The sequence below is a fragment of the Callorhinus ursinus genome, unplaced genomic scaffold (assembly GCF_003265705.2).
Source record: "Callorhinus ursinus isolate GAN/ISIS: 27379988/994484 unplaced genomic scaffold, GSC_fseal_2.0 scaffold3, whole genome shotgun sequence".
NCBI classification, from domain to species: Eukaryota; Metazoa; Chordata; class Mammalia; order Carnivora; family Otariidae; genus Callorhinus; species Callorhinus ursinus.
In genome coordinates, this window is record NW_027397065.1 from 93033301 (window position 1) to 93046402 (window position 13102).

At 42.8% G+C, this 13102-nt stretch overlaps 1 protein-coding gene across 12 annotated transcripts in view; it reads right to left on the bottom strand.

The window, feature by feature from the left end:
* The window catches only part of CEP72 (centrosomal protein 72), a 30549-nt gene that overhangs the window by 16759 nt on the left and 688 nt on the right, over window positions 1-13102 (bottom strand). For 7 of the 12 annotated variants that reach the window (XR_012377678.1, XM_073891124.1, XM_025867501.2 and 4 more), the window contains exons 2-5: window positions 8164-8291; window positions 7050-7242; window positions 6882-6953; window positions 5470-5578 (exon numbers count right to left, since the gene is read on the bottom strand). Coding sequence is in view for 11 of the 12 variants with exons in the window: in XM_073891124.1 (XP_073747225.1) it covers window positions 5470-5578; window positions 6882-6953; window positions 7050-7242; window positions 8164-8291 (502 nt within the window). In the remaining variant the exon portion in view is untranslated. Of the gene's footprint in view, window positions 1-5469; window positions 5579-6881; window positions 7243-8163; window positions 8292-9860; window positions 9898-13102 lie in introns of those variants that run through there. The other 5 variants (XM_025867504.2, XM_025867505.2, XM_073891125.1 and 2 more) reach the window with 4 other exon arrangements.

A 13102-nucleotide genomic window follows, 5' to 3' on the forward strand; every position in this document is an offset into this window, starting at 1 on the left:
TTTATGTGTAGAGGAACAAATACAAGAATTACATCCAACTCCCCCTCAGAAACCATGTAAGCAACACAAGAGGAAAGTATTTAAATTGCTGAGAGATAAAACTACCACCCTAGAATTTGGTATCCTACAAGATTATCCTTCAGAAGTGGAGAGGGCGCCCAGGTGGCTCAGTAGGTTAAGCGTCTGCCTTTGGCTCAGGTCATGATTCCGGGGTCCTGGGATTGAGCACTGCACTGGGCTCCCTGTCCGGGGGGAGGGGGGACGGGTAGTCTGCTTCTCCCTCTCCCTCTGCTGCTCCCCCACTTGTGCTCGCTCTCTCATTCTGTCAAATAAATAAGTAAAATCTTAAAAAAAAAAAGTGAAGGAGAAATAAAGACCTTCTCAGATAAACAGAAATTAGAATGTGTTGCCAGTAGACCTGCCTTGTAAGAAATGTTAAAAGAAGTTCTTTAGAGAGAACAATGATATAGGTCAGAAACTCAGATCTATATAGAAAGGAAGAGCATTGGAGAAGGAATAAAATAAAAATTTTTATTTTATCTTATTCTTAACTGACCTAACAGATGACAGCAACAATGTATTTGATTATGGGTACCCACATATTACCTGCATGATTATAACTTAAGCATCAATGAAATGAATGAAGCACCGGTAATACAAGGCACAGGAGGGTGGAATTACGAATGTTTTGTTAGTATGAGGTATTGCCACTACTCGTGAGGTGGTGCAATGGTATTTGAGAGTGGATTTAGATTAGTTGTAAAGGTCTACTTCATACTCTAGGACAACCATTAAAAAAGATAAAAATATAACATATGCTAACAAAGGAGAGAAAATGGAATGGTGTAACACGCTCATTTAGAACCACAGAAGGAAGAAACAGAGCAGAAGACAAGAATAGGGAACAAAGAAAACAGAAATGAACATGGTAGAAAAAAATCCAACCCTATCAATAACCATTTTAAACATCAGTGGGCTAAACATTCCAATTAAAAGAGATTCAACTTGGATCAAAAAACAAGATCCAACTACATGTTGTCTACAAGAAACCCATTTTAAATATAAAGACATATAATGGATAAAAAGTAAAGGGTCAGGGGCACCTGGGTGGCTCAGCCAGTTAGTGGCTGCCTTCCACTCAGGTCATGGTCTTGAGGTCCTGAGATCAAGCCCCACATCGGGTTCCCTGCTCAGTGGGGAGTCTGCTTCTTCCTCTCCCTCTGCTGTTCCCCCTGCTTGTGCTCTCTCTCTCATGCTGTCAAATAAATAAAGAAAATCTTTAAAAAAAAAATAAGTAAAGATTAAAAAAAATATATATCATGCTGACACTATGCAAAAGAAAGCAGGAATAGCTACATTAATTTCAGATGGAGCAGACTTCAAAGCAAGGAAAGTTATCAGGAATAAGAGAGGCATTACATAAAGATAGGGGATCAATTCTCCAAGAAGACAGTAACATCTTTAACCTGTATGCACTTGACAGCAGGGCACCAGAACACATGAGGCAAAAACTGACAGAACTACAAGGAGAACAGGTGAGTGCACTGGAGACTCAGCACCTCTATACCAGAAATGGACAGACCCAGCTGCCAGAAAATCAGTAAGAACACAGTTGAACTCAACAGCATCATCAAATGGATGTACTGATATCTGTAGACCACTTCATCCAACAAAAGCAGATTACACATTCTTCTTGAGCTTACAAGTCACACTGTGAGCCATAAAACACATCCTAACAAACTTAAAAGAGAATTCATAGAATATCTGCTCTCAGACCACAGTGGAATTAAACTAGTAATCAGTAAGAGAACTGCAAAATCCCAAATATTTGGAGATTAAAGAGCAAATTCCTAGATAACACATGGCATGAGTCAAAGAAATCTCTAGAGAAATTTAAAAATATTTTGAATTAAATGAAAATGAAAACACACCTTATCAACATTTGTGGGATGCAGTGAAATCACTACTTAGAATGTAATTCATAGCACTGAATGCGTGTATTAGGAAAAAGTAGTATCTACAATCAATAATCCAAGCTTCCACCTTAGGAAATTAGAAAAAGAAGAGCAAATTAAATTCAAAGTAAGCAGAAGAAAAGAAATAATAAAAATTAGAGCAACAATCAATGAAACGAAAACAGGAAATCAACAGAGAAAAATCAACAAAACCAAAAGCTAGTTCTTTAAAAATAAAATGGAAAAACCTCTATGCCAGGTTAATTAAGAAAAAAAAGACATATATTACTAATATCAGAAGTGAAAGAGGGATGGTGATGACAGATCCCATGAACATTAAAAGGATAATAAAGAAATACTATGAAAAACACTATGCTCACAAATTTGATAATCTAATGAAACAGACCAGTTCCTGGAAACACACATTCTATCAAAATTCACACAAGGAGAAATGGATAACTGAACAGACTTATATACATTAAAGACATTGAATCAGTAATTAATAACCCTCTAAAATACCAGGTCCAGATGGGTTCACTGGTGAATTCCAGCAAACATTTAAAGAAAAAAATTATACCAATTCTCTATAATCTCTTCCAGAAGATAGAAGCAGAGAGAATACTTCCTAACTCATTCTATGTGGCCAGCCTTATTTTAACATGCAAGAAAACTATAGACCAATAGCTCTCATGAACACAGATACAAAAATCCTCAACAAAATATTAGCAAATTGTATCCAACCATGTACAAAAATAATTATACACCACAACCAAGTGGGATTTATTCCAGGTATGCAAGGCTGGTTCAACATTTGAAAATCAATCAATACAATCATCAAATCAAAAGACTAAAGAAGAAAATTCATATGCTCCTATCAATGGACAGAAAAGGCATTTGACAAAATCCAACATCTATTCATGATAACGATGATCAGCAAACTAGGAACAGAGGGGAACTCCTCAACTAGAGTATCTATGAAAACCTGTAGCTAACATCCCACTTAGTGGTGAGAAACTAGCCGCTTCCTTGCTAAGATCAGGACAAGGCTGATGTGTCCTCTCTCATGCCTTCTTCTAAACGTCATACTGGAAGTCCCAGCTTCAGTATGACAAGGAAAGGAAATAAAAGGTATACAGACTGGGAAGGAAAAAATAAAGTTGTCTTTGTCACAGATACATGATTGTCTATGTAGAAAATCCCCAAGACAAGGGAAAAAAAAAAACAAAAAAACCTCCTGCAAAATAAGGCTGCAAAATACAAGGAGTTATGAGTCACATTGTGTCCTCCCCAAAAGATATGAAGTCCCAACACCCTGTACCTCAGAACATGATCTTAGTTGGAAGTGGGGTCTTCACAGAGATAATCAAGTTAATATGAGATTAGGGTGGGCCCCTAATCCAACCTGACTGCTATCTTTTGGGGAAACTGGGATACAGAAACAAGCATGAAAAAGGAGAGATTCTGTGAAAAGACACGGGGAGAAAGAAGACAGCCACATGAATTCAGAGCACTGGTGGGATGCATCTGCAAGCCAAGAACACCAAAGATTTCCAGCAAACCACCAGAAGAGTCATGGAACGGATTCTCCCTCACAGCCTCCACAAAGAATAACTCCCCAACATCTTGATTTCAGACTTCTACCCTTAACAACTGTGAGACAACAAGTTTCTGTTATTTTAAGCCACCCAGTCTTGGTACTTTGTTACATCAGCTCTAGGAAACGAATATACAAGGTTAATATACAAAAGTCAGCCTCTTCCCACATACCAATAATGTATGGCATTTGAAATTAAATAGGACAGTACCATTTACATTAGCATCCAAAAAATGACATATTAGGTATAATCTAACAACACATGTACAAGATCTGTTTGAGGAAAAGTACAAACCTCCGATAAGTGAAATCAAAGAAGAACTAAATGAATGGACAGATATTCTATGCTCATAGAGACAAAGACTCAATACTGTCAAGGTGTCAGTTCTTCCCAACTCGATCTGTAAGATTCATTGCAATCCCAGTCAAAATCCCAGCAAGGTATTTTACAGATATCAACAAACTTAGTTTACAGAGAGAGGCAAAAGACCCAGAATAGCCAACAAAATATGGAAGGAGAAGAACAAAGTCAGAGGTCTGACACTACCTGACTCATAATCTCACATGGAGGAAGGGGCTAGGAAACGCTGTGGGGTTTGTCTAAGAGCCACCAAGCCCATTCATGAGGCTCCACCTTTATGACTTAATCACCTCCCAGAGGCCCCACCTCCTAACACCATCACCCAGGGAGTTAGGGTTCAACATATGAATTTGGGGGGGCCACAAACATCCAGAGCATTGCACAGGATACTGGGAATGGCTGTCTACGCAGTAATTAAACTAGTTTGAAATGGGGAAGTAAGGGGAGGGGGAGCTAAAGGGGATCTGAGGGAACAGGGTTCCCAAGGGTTAGGAACTGATCCTGAGACGTCAGAACAGAAACTGGCAAAGTATGGCCACAGGTCAAATCCAGCCCACTGCCTACTTTTATAAATAAAGTTTTATTGGAACACGGTCGTTTGTTTAAGTATTACCTATGGTTGCTTTCACACTACAAAGGCAGAGTTCAAAAGTTGAGAAAGAGATCATATGGTCCACAGAACCAAAAATATTCACTCTCCAGCCCTTTTCAAAAAAGAATTGGTCAACCCCTACATTAGAGGAATTTAAAAATGAGCTAAGGCATATAATGCAAGAAGAAAACCAGTAAAGGCTTCAGACAAATCAAAATGGTGTACAAAAATATGTAGTCCTAGCACAGTTCAAGCAATGTAAACATTGCCCTTTAAAATCAACCTGCAAACCATGAATACACTTCATGGTTTCAGAACACATTTAAATACCATCAACCTTCACAGCGCACAGTTAAACATAACAATTCCGCTGACAGGAGCTGGGAGGTGGCATGGAAGTGGGGTACAGGCAGGCAAAAGATCCCACTGCCACAGTCCAACTACATAGGCAGCACCAGCCACGGGACACTGAGCAGAGAACACAGGAAGGATCATATCCCACAGACTGTACTATTGGGGTTGGGGAGGAAAGGCCTGTGGCAGCAGTGGGCTACTGCTGAAAGTGCTCACACCCACTAAAGGTGATGTTTGTATTGTCTGGAGATGAGAAAGGGACTCAAGCAGAATCTGCAGGCAGGGACAACTACAGGAGTGAGGGGTGCTGCCTCTGAGGATTGGGCTGAGGGGCGGGATAAAGGGCTGTGATTTCTCATCACAAGCCTCTCACGCTATTTGATTTTACATGTATTACTTTAATAAACATTTTAGTATCAAAAAATAACTACGGAGAACATGGACAAGGGGAGAGCCCCCACTGGCATCCGAGCATCCCTTTTCCTCTTCTGCACGGCTCCCCTCCAAGTGGCAATCAGCACACAGAGAAGTGCGTATCTTTTAGGTAAACCTTCTATCAACAGGCAAGTCTGAACAGCTCCTCTCAATGTTCAAATACCACTTCTGCTCATACCTTCCAACTCTGAAAACAGCTGGGAAGCTCTGCTTTGAGGCGAGTGACTCCTCTGATGCAAAATGCAGCCGGGATGCTTTCCGCTCGCTCTCTCTCACAGGACGGTCATCTAGGGAGAAAATGCCAGAGAAATTAGCAAATGCCATGATGAGGCAGGTGACAGGCCCCCAATGACCAAGCCCCACAGGGGCACCTCCTAGCACCCTTAAAGCATATCACGTTCCCCACGGGAATGAAAGTGCCCCCATCACCCACCCTGCAGCCAACTGCACATGACCAGGACTGCCACCACTTTTCAGGGACCTTCTATCCCCCAGGGCTGGCACTGCCACAGGAGTCCTCCATAAGCACTGGGCTGACCCAGGAAAGGAATGCTGGGCCATGGTGGCTACACTTGGTTTCCCAGAGATGCCAAGTATGGATTGCAAGAGGGCTGGCAGGGTCACAGAAAGCTACTCTTCAGATACTACTTCGGAACAGCCTGCTCCCCCTGGAAAAAGAAATACACATGCAATTCACACACGGGGACTTCCTTCTCAGCACTGCCCTCTTTTAATGCACATTCTGGGCGCCCCATGAGGTTCTTGAACCACACTGAGCACATCTGAGATGTCTCTGTGGATAAGAACCCTGAACATGCTAAAGAGATGATGTCGTGGCCGTGTGTTTGGGCCTAGGGTTTGCACCCTGAGATCTGAAGTTTCAACTGTCCCCACATGTGTCCCTGGGGCCCCAGAAGGCCTGTAATCAGTTCTCACTCCTGGGTCTTCCCTCAGAATATCTGAGGGTTAAGATGGTTCTCAACATCAAAAGTCAATGCTTTGGAGGCACCTGGGTGGCTCAGCTGGTTAAGTGTCTGCCTTCGGCTCAGGTTATCATCCTGGGGTAGTGGGATAAAGCCCTGCATTGGGCTCTCCGCTCAGTAGGGAGCCTGCTTCTCCCTCTACCTCTGCTCCTCTTTCTTATGTCCCTTCTCCACACTATAAGATTCTGAATTTAAAACTTTTATAATAAAGGGAAAGTAACGATTTAAGACTGAAGATGGCAAAATTTTCTCATACGGACTATAATGCTTCTGAAAAAGAGCCCAATTCAAGTGTTGATAACCTAAACAGTCAAGTAAGAACACCAGTCCTTACCCTTCCTAAACATCTAAAAATTAAAATTAAACACTGAAATTCTAAGTAGGCTTGACACTAATCAGTGTAGCAATGGGGGCTGGTCACTGATACGCACAGCCCACCCCTATCCCCAGGCCCAGGCAGGTGGGGCCCGGCAGAGCAGCCAGGCTTCCCAGAGCCTACGGTCCACCAGTGCAGGGGGAGGGGCACGAGAGGTAAGCCAGCACACACTCGTGCAGCAAGGTGTCCAAGCCAATCAGCCAGAAAGCGACAGAGCAGCCTGGCCCATACCTGTGCTCCTGGCCTTCCTCGGCAGATGTCTGTGGCCAGAGCTCCCTGCCCTCCTCCCCAGCAGTGCTCCTCCTATGAGACACAGGGACTCAACTAGAGGAGCAGAGAGCACAAAACAGCGACGAGTGCTCCCATGAGCAAGGATGTGAGCACAGCTGTGGCGCTTACCCAGCTGCCTGAGCTTCGGGAGCATGTGCACAACAAAAAGGCGGTAATCAGATTCATTTTTCACCACAGGGTTCAGCCGGAAGTCCACATCCGTGAGTTCTGTCAAGGAGTGGAGCTGAAGCACTTCTGCTAAGGAGGAGATGCTGTTGTAGTAGAGATTGAGACTTTCCAGTGAGGTCAGGTACTGAATGCCCTGTCAACAGGATCAAAGGCAGGATTAGTTCACACTTCTACAAACAGTGAAACGGGCCAGCAATACGAACCAACACAACTTCACAAATGCACTTGCAATGGTCACAGGAAGAGCACAAGGATAGATGTGTTCTAGGTAGGAGGCTCCGTGTCTCGCTCACATGAGATGGCCGTGCAGGTGTGAAATGTCACGTCTGCAGCAGTCCTAACAGCACTGAGGACAGCCCGTATCTACCGAGTTCTCACCATTTCATTCAGTCTGCACACAACCCGACGGAGTAGAGCTGTTACTGCTCCCTTGTACAGAGGCTGAGAGGTCAGCCGGCACTGGGTGGAGGCTGGACTGAGACTTGCAGGGGACTCTGAGCAGGCTCCCAGTCTTGTGTCAGGGGGGCTCTCTCAATAAAGGGAGGCAGGAACCTCTTCTCCATGAAGTCATGAGCAGCGTTTACACAACTCTCCCAGCTGCCATCACCTGGGTGATTTCTTCCTTGCTTACCAGGACCAACTGCCCGCCACGTCAGGAGCGCTGCAGGAAGCCCTGCACTCGTGGCTCTGCTACACAAAGGTTTGAGGCCACCAGGAGTCAGACTACAAACAGATGTGAAGTACAGAATGTGGATGAAGAAAAACACATCTGATACAGGGACGCACAGTGACCAGCACACACACTAGTCTTCGGGGCCTTATTTCAGTTCCCTTAAAGATATAACCATCTTCATCAGAGATATGACTTTTGATTGTCAAGGTAGTTTAAAGACATAATGAGCTGTGCAAGAAAAACAACACAACACTTGTAACCGGGGTCAAGTGTACAGCCTACACGTAAGCAGAGGTATAAAACAGATTGCATTTTTTACTATGAATGTACTTTCCACTGCTACTGATAGCAATAAATTTTCTTTTAAGAAACAAAACTTACCTCTAGACTCACTAAGGAGTTGCGTGAGAGGTCTAAAGATTTTAGACCTGTTAAATTCATCAAAGAAGTTCCCAGGTGAGTAATCTTTTCTTGGTAAGTTCCAGGAATAGATAATGACTGAAGTTCAGCTAAGAATAGAAAATTATGAGACTTCAACCTTACTTTTTAGTGGAAATAAAGTACTGTAATAAAAGTGAGCTGTAGCAACCTCAGAATCTGAAAAACTCACAAAAATAATGCAACTCATTCAAAGTTTGAAGAGTGGCATTAAAGAAGAATTGCATTTAAGGTTTCCAGCTCGTTTACCTCCACAATGTCTCCGAGCCCTTGCCCTGCTCCCCACCTCCTCTGCTTCTCCCCCAAACCCTCTCCCACCAGCAATACCCTCCTCTCTGGGCTCGCTCTCTGACTCCTGGCTGCTCAACTCCATCGCCTGCATAGCCTCCACTCAGGGATCCCAACTGTAAGCCCACTGGTTAGCCAACCTGACTAGTGCATGCCCGTTACACTCGAGGGCACAGTCAGCCTCTATGTACCACATGCCACTGTGTGGTATACTCAACAATGGGCCATTAAGTAAATGTTGCTACAAAATTAAGTTTCTGTAATCAAAAAAACAGCTTGGGTATGGGCACACCAATACTTTCCCAGGAATATTTATGTTTTAAAACATACCTCAATTAAATTTAAAATTGGTTTGTGGGCCTCCAGTTCCAGACAAGACAGAATAGATCCATTTTACCCTACTCCTACTCATGTATTATACCTAACTCAGTGGAAAACAAGGTATGAAACAAGCACCAGACAACTCGAGAATAGGGAACGGGAGGCCAACTGTCTAGAGACCTCAAAAAAACCGTCAAGCAGAGAGGGCCCTGTGTTGGTCTCAGGGCTGTCTATTTTGTCTTCCATACATCCCAATCTGAGTGCCAACGAAGCTGGCAACCCAGAACCACCAATGGACTCTAACACAGAAGGGCAAGCCTGTGGGCCATGGTAGAAGGACTGGGACCTGGGCGCCTTGCAGCACAGGCTCCTGACATCAGCCCCACACTAGCTCAACACCCAGTAAAAACAATGCACCGTACACCTGCCTTGCAGCGTGGACGGCACTGAGACTGCGTGAGCGGACCCTGACTACTACCCCACTGGGCTGCCAGGAGGTAGCCCGCAGGCATCTACAGACTGTGTGTGTGACAGGAGGCTGGCCACCACCTCAGCAGTGAGGCAGCACCCACTCAGTGCCAATACTGTGTAATGAGACTTAAATAAGAAATAGCCTCTTAATATCCAAAATGTCTATGACACAATAAAAAATGACCAAAAACTGAAAAAAGATCTCAATTTGAATGAGCATAAACAATGAACAGACACCAACACGGAGATGACAGAAGTCAGAATTATTTAACAAGAATTTTAAAGCAATAGTTCAATGAACAATTATCAACACCCTTGAAACAAGTGATAAATAGAAAGTCTTGGCCAAAACACAGAAGACATAAAGAAGAAACAAACAGGAATTTCAGAAATGTAAAATGCAATAACTGAATCAAAAATACCCCCACAGAAGCTGCTCAGTAACAGAATGGAGATGACAGAAGAAAAAATTCAGAGTAAATGCAAAAACATATTGATCAAAATTGTCCTATTTGAGCAGCAGAGAGAAAACAGACTTAAAAAAAGTAAAAAGACCTCACCTTCCTGTCACGGGCCAGCGCAGTTCCGACTGGAGCTCTGAGAGAAAGACAGTATGAGTAAGAAGAGAAACTTGGACCAAGTAGAGAAACAGGGGCTGAAAGCTTATCCAATTTGGCAAAAGACGGACAGCTACATGTTCAAGAAGTTGAGAAAACCCCAAACAGAATAAAGACCAAAAAAAAAAAAAAAAATGCCATGCCCAGATACATCAGAGACAAACTTCTGAAAACTAAGAACAGTGAAAGAATCTTAAAAAGACGCTACCAGGGAGAAGAAACAGCTCACCGGGCAGGGATTACCTCAGAATCAAGGGGGCCTGGAGGAGCAGCACCCCATTTCCCGAGTCCTGAAAGGAAAGAACGTTCACCCTAGAACTCTGCATCCACCAAAAACAGTCTTAGGGGCTGAGGTGAAATAAGATATTTTCAAATGAAGAAACACCGAGAGAACGTCTCAGCAGCACACCTGCCCTAAGGTAACTGCTACAGAAAACCCTTCAAACATAAAGGAAGGATAAAAGAAGAAAACCTGGAGCATCAGAAATGAAGAAAGAATAATGAAACAGGTAAACATATAGGTAAAAATGTTTCCTCCTGAGTTATTTAAAATTTTGGATGACTGTAAAACAAAAAAATGATTAATGTGGTTCTCAAGGTATACAGAGAAAATATTTAAGACAACTAAATTATAAAGGATAAAAAAACAAAGGAAACATTGGTTATAAGGTTTCTACATTTTGCTTGAAGGGGTAAAAGGTCCACACAATTAGACTGTTTTAAATTATATAAATACACTGTAATTTATGAAGCAACCACTAAAAACACTATACAAAGAGATATGCTCAAAAATATAATAGTTAACTCAAAATGCAACACCAAGAAAATATTCAAACCACAGGAAGGCAGGAAATGGGAAACAAAAGAAGGAAAAGGCAATGAAGAGAAAACAAATAATACAACGGAATGCTTCAGCTCTCCCATAGTAACAATTACATTTAATGTAAATGGTCTAAATACACTATAAAAAACAGAGACTGGCAGAGTAAATAAAAATGAGCCAACTACACACTGTCTACAAGAACCTCGTTTCAAATACAATGATATGGGTTAAGTTTAGATTAAATAGTAAATAAACGGGGAAAGATGTGCCCTGAAAACATGAATCAAAAGAAAGCTGGAGTAGCTATACTAGCAGATGTCTCAAAAAAGGAAATTATCAGGAACAAGGAGGAACACCATGTGCTACAAGGGTCACTCCAAATCCTAAATACATATGCACAGCTTCAGACAGCACAGCTTCAAAACACAGGAAGCAGTGAGAAGAGAAACAAATTCAGTCTGGGTTATAGGGGTTTCAACAGTCCCCTCCCAGTAATTAACACAAATGCTAGGCAGAAAATTAACAAGGATACAGAAGAATTGAACATCATCATTAGCCAACAGGATGGAACTGATATGATATTTACATAAAACTCCCTGCAACAACAGGGTACACATGCTTTTTAAGTGCACCTGGAACATTTACCAATCTTGAACCAAAAGCAAACCCCAACAAATTTAAAAGAACTAAAACCATACAGAGTATGGACTCTGACCATAACAGAATCACACTAGAATCAGTAACAAGAAAAGAAAGAAAAAAGAAAATCTCCAAACACACAATGAGAAAACACACTCCCAAGTAATCCATAGGTCAAAGAGGAAGTCCCAAGGAAAAATCTAAAAGACACTGAACTTAATGAAAATACAAAAAAAATTTGTGAATGCAGCTAAAGCTGTGATTAGAGTAAAATTTATGGCACTAAATATACTAGAAAATTAAAAAGTCTCAAATCAATAATCTCTCACCTCAAGAATCTACAAAAGGAGCACCTGGGTGGCTCAGTTGGTTGAGCATCACACTCTTGGTTTCAGCTCAGGTCACGATCTCAGGATGGCGGGATCGAGCCCCAAGTCAGGACCAGATTCTTTCTGGGCCCCCTCCCTGCCTCTCTGTGTGTGTCTCTCTCTCTCCCTCTCTCTCTCCACAAAAAAAACACAAAAAACAAAAAACTACAAAAGAAGAATAAAATAAATGCAAAGTGAGCAGAAAGAAGAAAATATTAAAGAACAGAATCAATAAAATTTGAATCTAAGAACACAATGGAGAAAACCCCATCAAACTGAAAGGTGACTTACTGAAAAAATTAGTAACAGTTCACAAACCTCTACCAAGTCTAAAAAAGACAGAAATGACCAATATTGAGAATGGAAGAAGGGTATCTGGAGGGACCCCAGGACATGAACGGGCTAATAAGGGAGTACTATAAACAACTCTGTACACATAAATTCAACAACGTGTATGCAAAGAATCCATTTTACAAACCCCAACCATAACTCACTCACCCAAGAAGAAACTGACATTAAGAATAGTCTTAGATAAACTAAATTTGTAATTTAGAAGCTTCAAATACAGAACTTTCCAGGCCCATACGGTTTCAGTGAAAATTCCATCAAGGAAGAATAAGCCCCGATTCTACACAACCTCTTCTAGAAAGCAGAAGATGAAACACTTCCCAACTTATTTCAGGGACTCAGCTTTACCCTGATGCCGAAACCAGAGAAAAACAGGACAAAAAGAGAACTAGCGACTTAGACCCTCCATGAACATACACAGAATTCCGCAGCACGGAGAGCAGAGCCCAGAGGAACTGTACAACAGGAGGGGCGGGCCCGCTTCGCCGGAAGGCAGGCTGCTGGGTCAAGACTGTTTTTAACAAAGCCAACCTAGGGGCGCCTGGGCGCTCAGTCCTTGAGCGTCCGCCTGCCTTCAGCTCGGGTCACGGTCCCGGGTCGAGCCCCGCCTCGGGCTCCCTGCTCGGCGGGAGGCCTGCTTCTCCCTCTGCCGCTCCCCCTGCTGGTGCTCCCTCCCTCGCTGTGTCTCTCTCTGTCAAATAAATAAATAATCTTAAAAAAAAAAAAGCTAACCTATACCACCTTGTTTAGGGGTAAAAGAAAACCATGGGGGTCATCTGGGAGGCTAAGCCAGTGCAGTGCGGGCTCTCGATTTCCGCTCAGGTCACGACCGCAGGTCCTGGGACGGAGTCCCCAGTAGGGCGCACACCCCCAACGGCTCAGTGAGCACCCCCTGTCCCTCCGCCTCTCCCCCACTAAAGCTCTCTCGAATACATAAAAAATCTTTAAAACATTCTTTTGTTTAAAGAAAAGAAAACCCATTGACCCACTCGGCCCGCGCCCCCCCC